Source organism: Pogona vitticeps, chromosome 5 (assembly GCF_051106095.1).
Source record: "Pogona vitticeps strain Pit_001003342236 chromosome 5, PviZW2.1, whole genome shotgun sequence".
Classification (NCBI taxonomy): Eukaryota; Metazoa; Chordata; class Lepidosauria; order Squamata; family Agamidae; genus Pogona; species Pogona vitticeps.
This window is the reverse complement of record NC_135787.1, coordinates 44,394,803-44,411,785: the sequence shown is the minus strand read 5'-3', so window position 1 is coordinate 44,411,785 and position 16,983 is coordinate 44,394,803. Positions and strand designations below refer to the sequence as shown.

The 16,983-nt window shown below is 40.1% G+C and overlaps 1 protein-coding gene and 1 long non-coding RNA gene across 7 annotated transcripts in view; one reads left to right on the top strand and one right to left on the bottom strand.

The window, feature by feature from the left end:
* Positions 1–391: 391 nt before the first annotated feature.
* LOC110072755 (uncharacterized) lies at positions 392–13,425 on the bottom strand. Of its 3 annotated transcripts, none has more exons than XR_012087708.2 (3): positions 12,616–12,720; positions 5,715–5,911; positions 392–4,901 (listed from the first exon to the last, which is right to left on the bottom strand). It is a non-coding gene; the product is annotated as an uncharacterized LOC110072755 (long non-coding RNA). The 3 variants fall into 3 exon arrangements; XR_012087709.2 differs by lacking the exon at positions 12,616–12,720 and adding an exon at positions 13,359–13,425 and having other exon boundaries at positions 1,737–4,901; XR_012087706.2 differs by lacking the exon at positions 12,616–12,720 and having other exon boundaries at positions 1,737–4,901; positions 5,715–6,388.
* Positions 13,336–16,983, top strand: part of LRBA (LPS responsive beige-like anchor protein) — a 456,729-nt gene continuing 453,081 nt past the window's right edge. For all 4 annotated transcript variants that reach the window (XM_078394767.1, XM_078394766.1, XM_078394768.1 and 1 more), the window contains exon 1: positions 13,336–13,995. In XM_078394767.1, coding sequence (XP_078250893.1) covers positions 13,759–13,995 — 237 coding nt within the window. In that variant the 5' untranslated portion in view covers positions 13,336–13,758. The remainder of the gene's footprint in view (positions 13,996–16,983) is intronic.

The window sequence follows — 16,983 nt, the reverse complement described above, 5'->3', positions numbered from 1 at the left end:
GTAAGTAAAAAGGTACTACCACAGTCACTGGCTTTTCCATGGCAGAGCTGAATAATTGACTGCCACAGCTGGCACTGACCATGTAGCTATTGCTCACGTTCTTCACCTCATTGGTAGGCAAAATATATTTCTCCTAAGACACTGGGCAGAAGAATAGTGCATTCTGCAAGCCTCCATAGCTTCTTGCAGGACCAATAGTGAAGCAGCCAGGAAGCTATAAATAGTGCCGATGAGCAGTAAGTCTGGATTAGTACATCTGCAGTCAGAATTTGTCATGAGAGTAGGAAATAAGGAAGCAGCAATTCAAATGGTGTCTGTGGAAAGACAAACAGCATATATGGAAATATATTCTCACTCTCGAGGCCAGAGTAATGTAGCATGAGTACTGTTCTGTTGACAATTTGCCATAATTTTATTTAGATCTGACATAAATTTTCCCCATAAAAGCCAGGAGAAGAGAGTCCCAATGTGCAAAGCTGATTTAAAATGTATGTGTAGGCAGTAATGTTTCATTTATCCAGATCTTCTTTGTCTAGACCTTATTATGTACCTACATACTTTATGTTCTTTGACACATCAATCCAGGGATGGTATTGTTCTACAGCAGTCGTAATGTTTCTCCTTCAAACTCCCCTCTGTGTAATGCCTATAATAAATGTGATGGTTATCAGACAGTTTCCTGTGGCCCTATGGATGTACATGTATAGTTTTCTTTCTGAGAGTTGTTCTTTAAAAATCAGAATGGTGTCTAACAAAATTTCTTACTGCATTAAAGTTGAGAATAGTGTACTGTTGTCGTTGCTCATTATTCTATTGATACTGTACCTTTTGTTTTCTTCAGCTTTTGTCCCACCGTTGTGTCAACTCCTAAATCAAGTGTTCAGTTCTGAAAGATAACCTCCCCACCCCTATATTACTTTGCTTGTTGGAAATAAAATAATATGGGTTGTGCACATAAATCTGTGCAAAGCTGGGATGGAAGATGTTGCCTCTTGAGGTATGAGAAATTACTAGGTTGTGTGATCGCATACTGTAATGCACACACTTGGGCAGTGTTTGGCGATCTTTTAGCATTTAAACATCTATATTTAATAGGGGGTATGAGTGTTTGCTGGTACAGACTGTAGAAAAGCTTATTCCTAATAAATACAATTACAGTGGTGACTTGCTTAGCAATTGCTTCGTTTAATGACAAAATCGCTTAGCGACAACTTTTTCAGAGCATTTTTATGCTTCGTTTAACGATGGTCCCTATGGGCGATTTTCGCTTAGCGATGGTTGGGACCATGCTTCGCATAGCGATTAAATTTTGGGTCCCCTGTTTCGCTTAACGATGGTTTAAACAGCCTCATGTTTGCTGTTTTTTAAATGTTTTTCTGTTATGTATAAGTTAAAGTTTACTGTTTAAAATGTTTGAAAATCATAAAGTGCACTTAATAAACGCTTTGTTAACCAAATTTGACTTTGTTTTGACTCTTTTTTAATTTGTTGTTGTATTCCCCCCCTCCCCATTGAGATGCATTAAATAGGTTTCAATGCATTTCAATTGGGGTATTGCGTTTCGCTTAGCGACGTTTCCTATGGTGATTTTCACTTAAGGATGGCAATTTGTTCCTATTGGAATGGATTATCCAGTTTTCAATGCATTTCAATGGGAAACCACGTTTCGCTTAGCGATGAAATCACTTAGCAGCGATTTTTTTTGAACCAATTGACATCGTTAAGCGAGACACCACTGTAGTATTGACTGTAATAGAAGCTTACTTTATTCAGCTAAAAGGTAGTACAGTGTAGAACATAGAATTTATGTCATAATTATATATTTGCATATGTTAAGAGAGTTATCCTGGTACAATAATAGGAAATATCAGAGATTTAAATGTAACTTACATTATGTTGTACAGCAGAACTAATCCTCCAGTTTTATTGCACAGTACTACACATACTACACAAAAACATGCATTTCTGTTTTTGTTCAGACCTTCTGAGCAAAACATTTCAACCCCCACACCCCAGTTTCAGCAGTGATGTCAGGTTTCGGATGTTATGGTTCAAAAGTCTACCAAAGATTTCAACTAGAATTTGATATCAGGAGTGTCACTTTTGAATATGTTTGCTTCAGATTTGGTCAGTATCTTCCAGTTTTCTCCTGGTTCCACACCAGCAAACACATGTCTCTCTTCAACTAGTTAATAGTAGTGGAGAACAATGCTGGAGGGAGCTGTAGAGGCTCACCATGTTCCTTGCCATCAGTGTGCTTCATGTGCGTGAGGTCAGAGATATATGGTTGTAGAGACTTTCCATACAAGGATAGGGGGAATCTGATTCAAACAAGTTCTCCCTTCTTGTGCAGGATCTCTGTGTGCTGCACGTGCAGCTTGCCATGTTTGCTTGAACTTCTTGGCTTCTTCTAATAAATCAAGAGTGGGCAACCTGCTCTTCTGAGGCACCCCCAGCACTCCCATGTCCCCTGCCTCATCCTCCTTTTAAATTTAAAAAGCCCCCCTGCCCCCTCTAGAGAATGGAGGATGCAATTTTGACAGATATCCCCATCCCCAACCTATTTTAGGCCTGAGGGGAACTTTCTTCAAAACTGGACATGACAGGCCATCCCTTTTAGATTTGAAAGAAGGCTCTCCTTGAGTTTAGATCAAAGAGTGCCAAAAACACAGCAAAATGATCCTCCATGCCTCCTAAAGGGCTTTTAAAGTCAAGCTAGAGAGACTGAGACATTCAGAGGAGTGCAACCTCTAAGCTGCCATCACAGTAGTAGACTGAGTGCTTTGAAGTGTATATAGCAAATTAATGCAGTCGGTCTCTAGGGAACACTTTAGCTCAATGGTTTAGGTATTGGGCTTCAGAGCCAGCATTTGAGAGTTTGATTTTCCACTGTGCCTCCAGAGACAAGAGCCAGCCTATGTAGCCTTGAGCAAACTGTATCCCAGGATGCTCCCAGAAGGGAATGGCAAACCAGTTCTGTGTATTCTGTATTTAGCAAACCCTGGAAAGGGTCACCATATGTTGAAATTGACTTGATGGCATGCAATTATTATTATAATTATTAAGAACTGATCTACGTGTTAGGGACTGAATAAGACAGAAGTGGCGAAAACAAGGCCCTCCTTGTGTTGTTGCACTGTACCTCTCAAAAGCCCTAGTCAGCACAGCCAAAGGTGAGGAATGTTGGGAGCTGAAACCCAAACAACCTGTGGAGGGTCACATTTTACCCTCTCCCCCGGTAATTTGAAGCCTAAGTAAATTTATACACAGAGGTATAATTGCTGAGTTGGGTACACATGGACCCTCTTGCATGTTGAAAGTACACATAACGGGGCTTGTAATTTTCATCAGTGGCTCCACATTTAGGAGCAGCATAACACAATCCTTTGCTTACAGGGTTCACTGAGATATTCTAGACCAACCTGGATTTCCCTTGACAAAGAGGTTGATACACATAGAGTCTCTACCCACAAGTGCCAAATGTGCAGGAAGCTGGTGCAGAGAACAGTAGGAGAGTAAAGCTAGTTCTGCCATCTTCTCACATTTTTTCATTGTATGAGGAAGTGTATGTGACTCATATATGTGATATATTTTTTTAAAGGCTGTGGCAGAAAGATGGCTTCACTATATTTCAGGTACTTTTTATTATCCTGTAGTTTTCCAAGTGTCACAGTCCAATAGCTAGCCATGACACTTTACCTTCCCAGACAGCAGTGTCAGCTTCTATCCTATCATCTTCTGCTGACTTCTTAAAGCTAAATAACTGCTTCCTTGCTCAGTTTGATCAGTAAAGGTAGTTAGGCTTGTGCATGCAGTGGAAATGGAATGTGTTTACAAATTGCCAAGATAAATTTTTGTTCTAAAGCCAGTTTAGTAAAAATGCACTGTCGCTGGAACACATTTGAAGCCAGTCATCTCCAGTATAATTAGTTACGCAAGACCCCTTTTTCTTTAGGAAGATGAAAGATAAGCATTGTAAAATATAGTCTCCATTGTGGAACTGAAAAACCAAATGGTTGGTTAGACCTTACGGCTAGTCTCTGGAAATTTAATCCTTTACATGGAATTACTAGTTCTGCAAATATGCTGATTAGAATAAACAGTTTATTTTACCTTTACGGTATCATTTTTCTAGTTCAAACTACTGCGACTCTCCCCAACCTTAATAATCAATAATTATAGTGATAATCTTAGAACTTATCTTAAAATGAATCTAAGAACTTTGGGGCAGGAAGAAATCCTATGGATTGCATCCAGCCCCTGTCAAGGAGGCACAAGAATCAAACTCCCACCCTCCGGCTCAGCAACCAGATACCTAAACCACTGAGCTATCTAGCTATGCCATAATTCAGAACACGAGAAAAGATTAATTAAAATACAAAAATGGAGATTGAGGAATGTGGGAAATCACCAACAGAGGGACAGGACATTTCCTGTCCCGATATTGAGGAGACACCCATACAGCAAGGTGCAACAAAAGAGAACTCTTAGTGAGCTATGCCTAGACCTAGAAACCTATTCAAGCTCCACCTTCTTCATGAAAAGCAGAAGGCCTCAAAGGAGCAGGCCTGTAAGTTAGCATTCTGTTGATTGTCCATGCGTGCAGTGTGGCTCTGCTGCTTGTTATGGATTTTGAGCCTTGGAGGAAGACATGCTGGCTTCTTGCTTGGAGGGCTGCTGAAGAGTCTCATGCTTATGTGTCTTCAGCTTATAAATTGTGTCCCAGACTGCCAGTCCTAAAGAGTCTCTGGCATCTATGGTACAGTACAGGAGTTTCTGCTTGAGAGATCAACCCACAGTTGTCCCTGTAGACACCAATTCTCTCCTCAGCCTCTGTGACAATATCTAGATCAGTGGTGGATGCCAGGGCTATGGCAGGGTTCAGCCTTAGGAAATGGAACCTACAAACAGAAATGAGTAATTTCTTTATCAATGTTTATTCCTGTGTCCACAGAGATTTGGAACTGGGCTTTTGCTTACTTGTGGTGCCTATTTGAATCCTTTTTTTTTCCTCCTGTGAATATGCTTGACTTAAAACACAACACCTAAGTCTAGAAAGTTATGCGCACTAAGCTGCATTCTATAAAATTGGGATTTGCTTCAGATTGGACATGCTCAGGATTTGGCTGCAAATGTACTAAACAAGAATGGGGAACATGTGGTCCTCCGGATGCTGCTGGATTGCAGCTCGTATTATCCCTCAGCATGCTGGCAAGCATGATGAAAACTGCTGTTCAATAACAGCTGGGCTGGAGCCACACTTTAAAACCCCATTAACATTTTATCTGCAACGAGAAAGGGGAAAATGTCATGATCTCATGCAATTCTTCTTAGAGGTACGTCCAAATGAACACAGACAAATGCAGAATTAATTACGGCTTATTTGTGACGGGGGCTATTAATAAAATGTCTAAATTGGAAATTGAAGGCTTATTCCCAGGAAAGTGAAAGTTATCTGCAGTATATATAAAGATTGCATGGTGCTAATAAATATGGCATATTTTTAGGGGGAAATGTAGCAGCTTTTATATCACAGCAAGAAGATGAAAAAGAAAAATGAAAGGTTGTGTTCCATCCTGCCAGTTCTATCCATGGAAAAATATTTCACTGGGTTCAGATTTTGGAACTTCATAGGTAAAACAATTTATTATGGGATGAACTTTTGATCAAGTAGATGCAGCTTAAAAGCATTCATGTAAAAATAAACCAGTCACAATTTGTGACATTCTTGTAGGGTTGCTTTATACAGTCAAACTACTTTCAAGAAGAAAATGAAGATAGTAACACTTGCAAGAGCAAGCAGTTGCTTCAAAAAGAAACACTCTTCTGCCTTTGGGAAAAGTTGTACCTCTGTCAGTTTGGACCTCATATAGACCACACAGCAGATAAAATTCAAAGTTCTCGGTTCTATCTACAGTCAAAAGGAAAATAAAGGTATATTATTCATTACATTTTACATACGAATTATTACCTCTAGACTTCAATCTACACACTCACCTGCAAGTAAATTAGTAGATCCCTGGTGGTAAAGGCCCACTAGCAATATTAAATATCTCTCAAGTTCACAGTGGTGTTAGGTATTTGATTCTAGATCAAAGGTATTTTGTTATCCATGCTGAATACTCTCTATAGTTGGCATAGGAGCAAAATGTCGTTACTCATCATTTATTCATCACATTTGGCTAGATGCTGTACAGAAAACAGAACTGGGACCATCATAGCTCAACGGGACTATAATGCCAGAGAAGGAAAAAGGCTATAAGTGGATCAAAGGGTAGCAAAAGTGAGAATACAGATTATTTGGTTGGCAATGGTAAATATAGATAAGTGAAATCTGGGGAAGAAATAAATTCTGAATGTCATCGAAGGAAAAGGTAAATAAATAAAAGGAGGATCCTTACAGAAGCATAGGCTAGCTGCCTTAACTATCAGGAACCACTGATGTGTCTTATTTATTTGATTTATATACTGCTTCAATAGTGCAAGCACTACTCTGGGTGGTTTAAAAAAAAAAGAAAAATTAGTTACTGGAGATAACTATGTTGCTTGTCCCCTCCCCCAACAAATGCCAATCGGAATTTATTAAGGCTTATGAGAAGGAATTATCTACACTGTATATGCAAGCAGAGGGAACATCTGCAATCAAAAATGGATGTCAATCAGTGAGCATCCCATATTGTTCATGTAATATGGATGTTACCAAGACACAAATGATATTGGCAAAGTCTGTTTAGGAAGGGGGACAGCTGATGAACAAGAGGTACGTAGTGAAAAACATTCTGCGCCACATCTAACATCAGCTACCTCTTTGGTCAGATGCATTACCCATCAATAAGAATCACAGTCTTTGTTGAGCTTTATTCCCTTCACCTTCATCCAGTGAATTACTAATTTCAAGCACCATTTCACAACTTCTTTCATTTCACCTAACTCTCGATTTGTCCAGATAGGGCAATATAAACACTCCCTCTCTTTTGGCTGGCTGCAGTTGGTTGCAAAGAATCATGGGGCTTACCAAAGTCCAAATACAAACTGCCCCTTTTAAAGTCACTTTCCTCAGAACCTTCCCTCCCCTAAGAAAATCTTGAGGATTTTTTTTCTAAACTGGGTAGTACTGAATTTGATGCTGCAATTTTTCTTCTGATGCAATTTTTAAAAAACTGGTTTTACACCTAATTGTATCTAATTAAATGCTTCTATCTGGGCACTCTGACCTGAAAATGAATTCCCAAATGTTTCAACCACCTCTCTGAAAACCTGTTTGTTTAGTCAGAAGAACATCTCAAATCTTTTGATATCTTATAAAATTGCTCTTGTTTGAGAAAGTAAATTAATTCCCTACCTTCTAATTATTGAAAGTTTCCAACAAGGAAGCTCTGAACTAGGAAACAAACCATGGAAGGGCCATAATGCCAAATTCTAGCCCCATGGAACAATGCAACTTTAAAATAAACCATGCCTTGCAGTAGGGAGAAAACAAAAAACCCACAGGAAGTTTTGGATTTTGTTATCCTTTGTTACTAGACATGCCAAGACAAAGCATGTTGTCTGGACAGCAGGAAAATATCATGAACCTCAGTGATAAATCAGGTACACTTCAGGGAACAAATGGTCTATCTCTGTTACAAAGGAGAAATAAAATTGGGTAACATCCCACGTATTGCTATCACGATATTTGAAATCTCCAGACAAGCTTCTCTAGTGATGTCATGTACAATTTAGATATTAAATAGTGTTAGCCAAAGGAGTTCTCCACAATCTCTAAGCAACAGAGGAACAGCTTTTTACAGAAGTTAATCCCCCCCCCTCTTAATAAACCCATCTGTTCACATACCTAAATCTAAACCCAATGTCACACTACTGTGCATGCCAGGGAGGAACTAATCAAGGGGCTCATTCCCAAACTCCAATGTTGCATTGCCCTGCGTTAGTCAAGACCAGAGTAATGAGACTTCTTCCTCTCTACCCTGCAGGGTCTGATAGGTCTCCATCAAGCAGGAATTTGGTGTGCATGGGATGTGTACATAGAGGGAAGAGGGTATAGCTTGACATTTCTAGTCAAGATATAAATCTATAAGCAAAACCACTTATTGAATCCTGTCCCTCATGTAGTTTCTTACAGTAGATTCTTATCTCTACATCTGAAGAAGTGGATTTGTCCACAAAAGCTCACATTAAAACATAGCAGTTAATCTTTAAGATGCCACAGCATTTTTGTCTTCTTTTTCTTTTGTTTCTGCCTGTTACACTAGCACCGACTAACACAGTCACCTCTTCTAAAACTACATAAGGTAAAGGTAAAGGTTCCCCTTGACAATTTGTCCAGTCGTGTCTGACTCTAGGAGGCGGTGCTCATCTTTTGTGGTCATGCAGCCAGCGCGACTAGACACGGAACGCCGTTGCCTTTCTACCATGGTGGTACCTATTTATCTACTTGTGCTTGCATGCTTTCGAACTGCTAGGTTGGCGGGAGCTGGGACTAGCGACGGGAGCTCACTCCGTCGCATGGATTCAATCTTATAACTACAGTACATATATCAAGATTATTACCAAGATTACTACCAAGATTAAAAACAATTTTAAAACACTTAAACATCTCTAAGTTTAATAAACAAAGCATTCCTGAGACATTTATGGCTTGAAGGGTGGCCTGAAAAGAAAGGTTTTTGCCTGACAATAGAAGGACAAGAGGGAGGAGGCTAACCTTGCTTCTTAGGGCAGCACATTCCAAAGCCTGGGAGCAACCACTGAGAAGGCCTTCTTTTGAATCCTCACCAAAAAAGCTTGGGAAGGTGTTGGAACTGAGAAAAGGGCCTCACCAGAAGATCTTAAAATCCGAGAAGGCTCATATGGGGTGATATGATCCTTCAAACATCTTGAACAAAAGCTGCATAGCCTTTAGTGATAGCAATCTCTCTGAATTGGGTGTGGAAACAGAATGGCAGCCAGGGAAACTGCTGTAATCAGAGGAACAGCTTATATGCTCCCTGTAACCCCTTCAGTTACAGCAATGGCTGCAGCATTTTCAACCAGCTGAAGTTTCTGAACACTCTTCAAAGGCAGCCCCACATAGACTGCATTGCAGTAATCCAAGTGGGATGCAACTAAGCCATCTGTAACCATGGCCAGATTGGACATTTGAAGGAATAGGTGCAGCGGGTGTACCAGCTTTAACATATATCAATGACGAAGAGCAACTTCCTTTGTAGAATACGTCTTTCACCTTTTTCTCAGAAAACACCTAGACTAACATGCTTAACTTGATTTAATGATGCAAATGTTATTACAACACACAAAAGCAGAACCTTCAGTAGAAGGGAATGAAAAAAATAGACCTAGCACAAATGTGGTTTGCAAAATTATATCCTGTGTTCTTTGTTTTCCAGATTGCAGTCTTCTGAACACATAAAAACAGTTCTGTGCAACCTGAAAAAGCGAAGTATATAGAGTTTTGGCATTTTTTTAAAAAAATTGTTCAAGCAGGCAGGTTCTCCATTATAAATTGAGAAGCATAAATATTTACATAGAATCAAGATTCTGTGTACAAGTAAAGCTCTTCCATTCATAGGCTCCCCATCTCATTAAACCTGAATTGCATTTTAGTGGTGACTTTCAATCTTGCCATTTTAGACTATGATTCTGTTAGTTTCTATATGAGTTTGAACTTGACTTGTGCTTATAAAAGGCTTTGGGAGGAAAAGCAAAGCCACAAGCGGCAACGGTGATTCAAGTGATGAGACCAAGTCAAACTTTGCAAAGTATTGGAACTGTTTGATTATGTTTGAAAGACTGAAAAAGAAAAACTATAATTCAAACAATGCTTAATTCTAGTTTCTTAGTAGTGTTTTATAAAATACTGTTCATTAATAATAAGTACATTGATGCTGGCTGGATAGCTCAGTGCATTAGGTGTTTGCCTGTAGAGCCAAAGGTTGGGAGTTCGATTCTCTACTGTGCCTCCTCTGTGTAATGTCAGCTTGTGTGGTCTTGGGCACCCTCAGAAGGAGGAAATGGTAAACCAATTCTGAGTACTCTCTATCTAGAAAACCCTGGAAAAGTGTTGCTATAAGTCACAATGATGACAATGAAGTATGTTGATAAGACTTATGTAAGTTTATGGCCAATACTCTGTTGCGTAACACTGGTACATATTTCATTTCATTCTAGAGAGCTTCAAGTACTGCAATACAGCAAAGGACTGGTTCATCAACCCCTGTTACTTTTCTATTACAATAAAAATAGGAGGTCAGATTTCCAGTCAATTGTGATGAGATGAACCATATGTTGTGCAATAAGCAGGTGAGAACTAGTTGTCTAAAGGAGCTCAGACCCATTTAGTTAATGATGTGGGGGCTTAATAGCTATAACTCTTCTATAGGATTTAAAAAGTCAAGAAAGCAATGGGTGAAATAAGAAAATCAGTAAGACTGAACTAGATGCTTGGACTTTTTTCCCCTTGGATTTTAGGGAGAATCATACAGCTTAAAACTGGATAAAAGTCTTTTCACATCTTAAAAACTGTCAGATTCATTATTTCTCACATTTTCTCCAAGCCACGTACATGGTTCTCCTAATCCCAACTTTTATCTTCACAACAACCATGTAAGGTCTGTTTGGCTAAGGAAAAGAATGACTAGGCCAAGGTCACTCAGAGAGTTTAATAATTCTGCGGAAATTGAACCTGGATCTCTCACATCCCAGCTCTACACTCTACACACCACATTGGCTTTAAAAAGGCACAGGGTTGTGGATGTTTGTGTAACTATAAACAGTGAAGCAGGGGGAAATGAAATGCAGAAAGCAGAGCAGGTGATGGCACTTACTATATTAAAAGTGGCTACAGAAGTTTGAGTAGTCAAACTATTCGAATTAAATTTTGAGCATTTCTATGTATTGTATAAGAGCTCAAATTTTAATGTCAGATTCCTTTGCCAGAGGTTTTTTAAAATTACAAACCGTATGCTTTTTCTTGTTTTTTAAGTATTGCAACTTCTTTTTAATAATGCATTTTATTATTTCTTTCTATAAGCCACTCAGAGAGTTTTTTTTGATGGGAGACCATACAAATCCAGGCCAATAAATAAATAAATAAGAAACAAAAACATTGTGGCACTAACTACTATAGTATAATGTGAACTTTTGTGGACAAGTAACTTTTTCAGACATACAAATCGAGTGATTTTTAAAAAATCATATTAAATGCTTAAGAATTAGTGCCACTGGTGTATAGGTGCAGTATTACAACCAGATAGAAAACAATTACCACATGTAACAGAGGCAGAAGATATGCCACATCCTGAATCCTGATGACTCAAATCTACAGTACTTTTCTTTGGCTTGCTCGCCAGCTTGTTTGTTTGTTTTTAATTCCCCTCTAGCTGAAAACAACACAAAGGAAGCCAACTTTAGGGCTGGTATTATTTCATAACCTGTTTGGATTTGGGGTCCTCTGGAACCAAGACCTTCTACAACATGTCTCAGAAATGTCTTATTCTGGTCATTGCTGGAACGGGGAACTGGCTGGTATCACACTGCAAAGCCTCTACTACTCTCCTGCGGAATATAATATTGTTTTTTTAAAAGGCAATTATAATAATTAAAGGCCATTGAGCAACAGAAGAGGCACTAACAATTAATTGGCATGCATGTAAATTTTTAAAAATCAGACACCATCTTTGAAGAGAGATGCCATATTCTTGCTTGAGAGAATGTCTCTTCTAAGAATACTTACCAAAAAGCAGTCTCTCCCTGACTTCTTCAAAACTCTTGTATGGTATAATTATCAATTATTATCATTTAATCAATTAAAGTTGCTTCAATCATCTGAGTGACATGTGTTACCAAGCTCATTCCACTTATGGCAACTCTAGCAGGGTTTCCAAGATCTATGAGATATTTACTCAGGAAGCTTACCAGGGCGGCCACACCTTCTTCCCCAAGTTTTCATGGCCGGGTAAGGGATTTTATTTCAGGTCTCCTAAATGCTAGTCCAACACTCCACATGTTATACTACACTGGCTCTCTTTAAATGTGTACTAATCCTAACTTTAATGTAGACTGAAGGCAGAAAAGAGCAATTAAGAAAGTTACAGGCAAGTAGACAGAGGCTTTATATATATGTACACGCTCATATGATTTTTAAAAAAAAAAATTGAGATACGTAAATATCTTCCGTCCAGTCTACGGTTTATTCCGAGAAAACATAAGAGATTCACCTATTAGTCCCATCCCGCGGGGCAAAACTGGTCGATAACTATCATGTTTCCTTGGAAGTACTGTACATCGTATTGCTTTCAACGTACTGCTCGGCACCTGGGTTATAAAATGTTAATAGCACTGCAGTTTAAATAGACACACCGCGAAAAACAGGCAACATAGTCCGCCGATGCTTAGCTTCCTCAGCACTATTTTTTTGAAAAAATTGTAGTCTCTTCACTCTAGAAACAGCTGGCTTTAGTTACCTAATCCACAACTAAGGGAGGGTTATAAAAGCCTCCTTTTTAGTATGGGCTTTAAAGTCGCCTCGATTGCCGCAAGAAAAACAAGGCAGGGCCCTTCTCTTTGTCTCTCCCCCCCCCCGCTTTCTCCTTTATCCAGGCTACGCCTGCTGCTTACCTGGATACACCTGAGCTCACCTGAGCTTGCGCAGGCGCCGCCTTTTTTTCCCCTAGCCCACTGCACCCTTCTCGCCTCCCTGCCCCGCCCGTTCCTGGAGGCGCAGGCGCACTGGCGCTTGCCCGGCAACACTCCTGGGAACTCGGCTCAGCGCTGTCATGGCGGCAGAGAGCGGCAGCAATCGCTAAGGCAGGCAGGAAGCGATGGAGGCGCGAACCCGGGTGGCTGCGGAGTGAGGCGGCGGCACAGAAACTTCAGGTTGCTTCCGTGAGCGGGAGCTCGTCCCGAGTCCCTCTCCCTGAGCCCAGGCGGGGGGGGGCAGCTCCACACCGCTGGTGGTGGGAATTCTAGCGTCCACCTCCCCGCCCCTAGCAGCAGCCGCCCGGCTTTAGAGGAGGCAGCTTCTCCCTCTTTCTCCTCCTCCGTTCGCAGCTCAGGCGGCAAGCGGAGGGCTCGGGGAGCGCGAACTTCCTGCCTTGGCCCCACTTTTGTCCTTGCACCTGTGACGGCGCGGGAGGGGAGGCGGTCAGAGCGGCAGCCGCCTCGGCGCTTTTACCTTCGCGGCTTGAAACCCAAGGGCAGCAACGGGAGACGCGGTTGCAAAAGCCGGGGAGGGGGGAACCCGGAGGGGGGGTCTCTTTGGAAAAGCAGCACACCTTTCTCTCCCCTTCCACCCCCTCTCCGCCACCTTCGCGAGGAACTTTAACATCTGAGCAGAAAAAATGCAGCAGGGAGGCGCTTACCTGCGTGGTGCAGTTACGCCTGCCCTTGTTTCCTCAGGCGAGGGAGGAAGGGGAGCGGAGGGTGTGCAAAAAGAAGCGAGAGTTTTGCCCTTCGGTCGCTGTTAGGCTTCGGGTTCCCGTCGGGTTTGCATATAGTTATGCAGAGGATGATTGTAATTCTAATTACAATTATCTCTGTCGTTTCCTGATTATTTCCCTAATATATTTCAGAGGCCACGGACCGAGTCCCGGTGCGGCAGGAGAGAAGTCGATATTCTTTGCATTGAAGAAGAAGAAGCAGCTAGATATTGTGCGTTCAGGTGCTTCAGAAACTGCACCTGAAGAAGACCCAGGCTAGAGGCTGAACTCTTTACACTTTTGGAGCGCTGGTGTGCACGGACAGTTTTGAAGCGAACTAGCTATGGCTAGTGAAGGCAAACAGGCTTCCTTTCCTCCGCCAACAGGTGATGATGGAGGAGGGGGAGGCAGTGCTGGAGGGGGAAAAGAAGGCCACGCAGCTGAAATGCAGAACAAGCTGCAGCCTTTGAATCCAGGAGTCCCAATCCGTGGCATCCGGATGAAATTTGCTGTTCTGGCAGGACTGGTGGAAGTTGGCGAAGTATCCAATAGGGATATTGTAGAAACTGTGTTTAATCTGGTAAGTAAATTGCTTGGTAGATTTTTTTATTTTTGAAGAAATGAAGGTTAGGGGACAAACTAAGGCAACTATGTTTAAGTTCTACTGTTTACCTTATTATCTTGGCTGTATAGAGTATTCTCTTTATCTTTTTATTCCAGGTCAGTGAGTAATAAGGTATTTTCCTCGAAGGGATCCTTAATCAGCTCAGTTGATTAACCAGTGTTAGGTTGTATTATTGTTTCCTCTGGAGGTTCCCTCTCCCTCCCTTTCCAACTGATTTCAAGGCATAGCTTCTTTCAAAGTTTCTTTCTTGCTATTTGAGACTTCATAAAAGTAAATTGATAGTGCTTGTCTGGTGCCGAATTGTGACTTGGTTCTAAATAATGCATATATATCTTTTTGTAATTCTGGAGTAATATTTTGTGATATTAGGCCAATGTAGTAATTCAGCATACCATTGTAAGCACATACAGTAATTGCAAATGCCATACAGTTTAAAGTTGTGATATAAGACTTTCTGTAAGTGGTGTTAGAATATTACAGTCTTGTGCTAGGAACTAGTAATATTGTGACATTTTCAAAGTTTGTGTATATTTAATATACAATTATGTAAACATTTAAGGGCAAGGGTAATCAGTGGTCATCTCTCAACTGTAGTTAAGGGGACAATAGTTAACTTTGAATACCCAACTTTGAAAATGTTTAAGATAATTTAAAGCTAAGCTTAGGAATGTAATGGGAACTAAAAGTCCAGTATATACAGTATTGTTCTGTATAGATGTAAGTCTCTGGAGTTGGAATTCTGAAAAGAATATGACCTCTTTGATTCATTGTCATTCTTTTATTATACTTTTATCTTGCTTTTCCATTAAAAGAAAGCTCTTAAGGCAGCTAGCAGACATCAAATAAATCTTTAAAAACCCATGAAAATCACAATAATCAAAATCAGTAAAGACCAGTTTAAATGTCAAGTTTGAAAGGACATGTCTTCCTAGACTGCCTTAGTAAACCATTTACTGCCCTGATGACTATCCTGAATTGGCATAAATGTAACTATCTGAATTGGAGTGATTTGATGTGATCTCTTTTTGGAAGTTACAGCCTGCACTTTCACAAAGTCCTGCACTTTCACTTGGCTGTCTAATTAAAAGTCCCTCTTGTTTTTGACAAACCTGGAAGGATTTATTTTGTTTCACAGTTGGGAATCTACAGCTAGGGTGTAATGTAATTGCTATGAACATAGTAGTAAGTCTTGAAGTTAAAGCAGGAAAGAAGTAAGAGTTTATTTCCAAGAGTGCTTGAAACTGTTCTTTATTTCAAGTGTTATATAGGGGTTGGATATCTATGTACATTATCCTCCAATGCAAGCAAATTTTGTTATTTTTTAAATTGTCTGTAGGTATGGCTAAGCATTGCCTAATGGGCATTTAATGACAACAGGTGAGGGAATGTTTCTGTTGGATAACTGCTGCCTAGGCCTGCTAAAGCAGGAAGAGAAAATTAATACCTTCAGCTAATTACTGGAAAAGCATATATACTAGGCCTTTTGAAAATTTGTTGTTATTTTAAAACTCACTCCAGATCTCTTTTGCAATGTTCATTGGGCCAGGAGAGAAAAAAATAAGTGGGTTGAACCATCTAAAATTCCTGTGGTCAAGATGAAGCTGGGGCCATGTTCTGCATGGTAATAAAATTCTTATGAAATCCCTGGAATTCTGCATTATTTGTGCAGAATATTGTGAGCATGTGTAAACACAGTTTTGCTACTGTTTCAGAAGTTGCTCCTGCCTCATAGTGCTCTTATTTGTAGAGTAACATCTATAAAATCATGTGGTATAGCACATTTTTGTAGAAAAATGAACAGTACTAATATTACATTGCTTGCAAGTTGTTTCTGTTAGAGTTACTTAAGTAAAAGACCATAAAAGAATCTTAGGAAGTTGTATATGGAACTTATAACACATCTTCTACACCTGACTTCCCATTTTGCTGGAATATGAGCAAGAACACAGAGCTGTTTCCCTGTTAAATTGAGTTTCATTTAATTAGATTGTATAACATCATTCTGTAGTGAAAGAATATCTCTGTAACCTAGGGAAATTCAAAATAGCCTTTCAATATTTCTTCAATTTTTTATTTTAGTGAGACTATATCCCAGCCAGTATATATCCAGTAAAATAGGGAACTGAACTTAATGATAAAAAGAACTATGCTGGATCAGACTGAAGTCTCTTTGGGTCAAAATTTTCTTCATATAGGAACAGTTCTGTTGCCTGTGTGAAACCGAGTGAGCAGCAGCACACAAGTGCAACAGAAATCTCACATCCCATATTAATTTGTTATGTGCTATCAAGTCAGAGCCGACTTATAGCAACCTTGATAGGGCTTCCAAGGCAAGTAAGATATTTAAGGAATGGTTTTACTAATTCTGTACCCCCAGTGACCCTCCATGATTCAGTAGGCATTTGAACCCAGTCCTAGTCCTTCACACTATCCCCTGCACCATTTTGGATAGGCTTCATATCAATACTGGGGATTTTATATTATCACCCTCCTAGGTAGCCATTGATGGTCTTGACCTCCATGAAGTTGTGCAGTTCTCTTTTAATGCTGTTCAAGCTGGTAGCCATCACTGCATATTGTGCAGTGAGTTATACAATTTAACTACTACTGTGGTAGAACTCATGCAATATTAGGATAGAATTCTGTAGTTCACAGATCTCCCATCTGATTAATTGGGAGGGGTTGTTCCCAAACTCTCTTCCTATGCTTCCTGGTTTGCTGCCTGTCTGCTAACAGCTGATGTAAGTTGCATCACATCAGGAAAAAAGATCCTGAATGCAGTTTGAGACACCATCATCATATGACTGTTTGCTTTCTCATTATGTCATCTTAGGAAGTGTGCATAGAATCACAGTCTTGGTGTGGCCTAATGGCTGAGAGACTGAAGTTCCCCTTGTTCAAATTTCATAACTCTGTTCAAAACTAATCTGAAACACTTCTGAA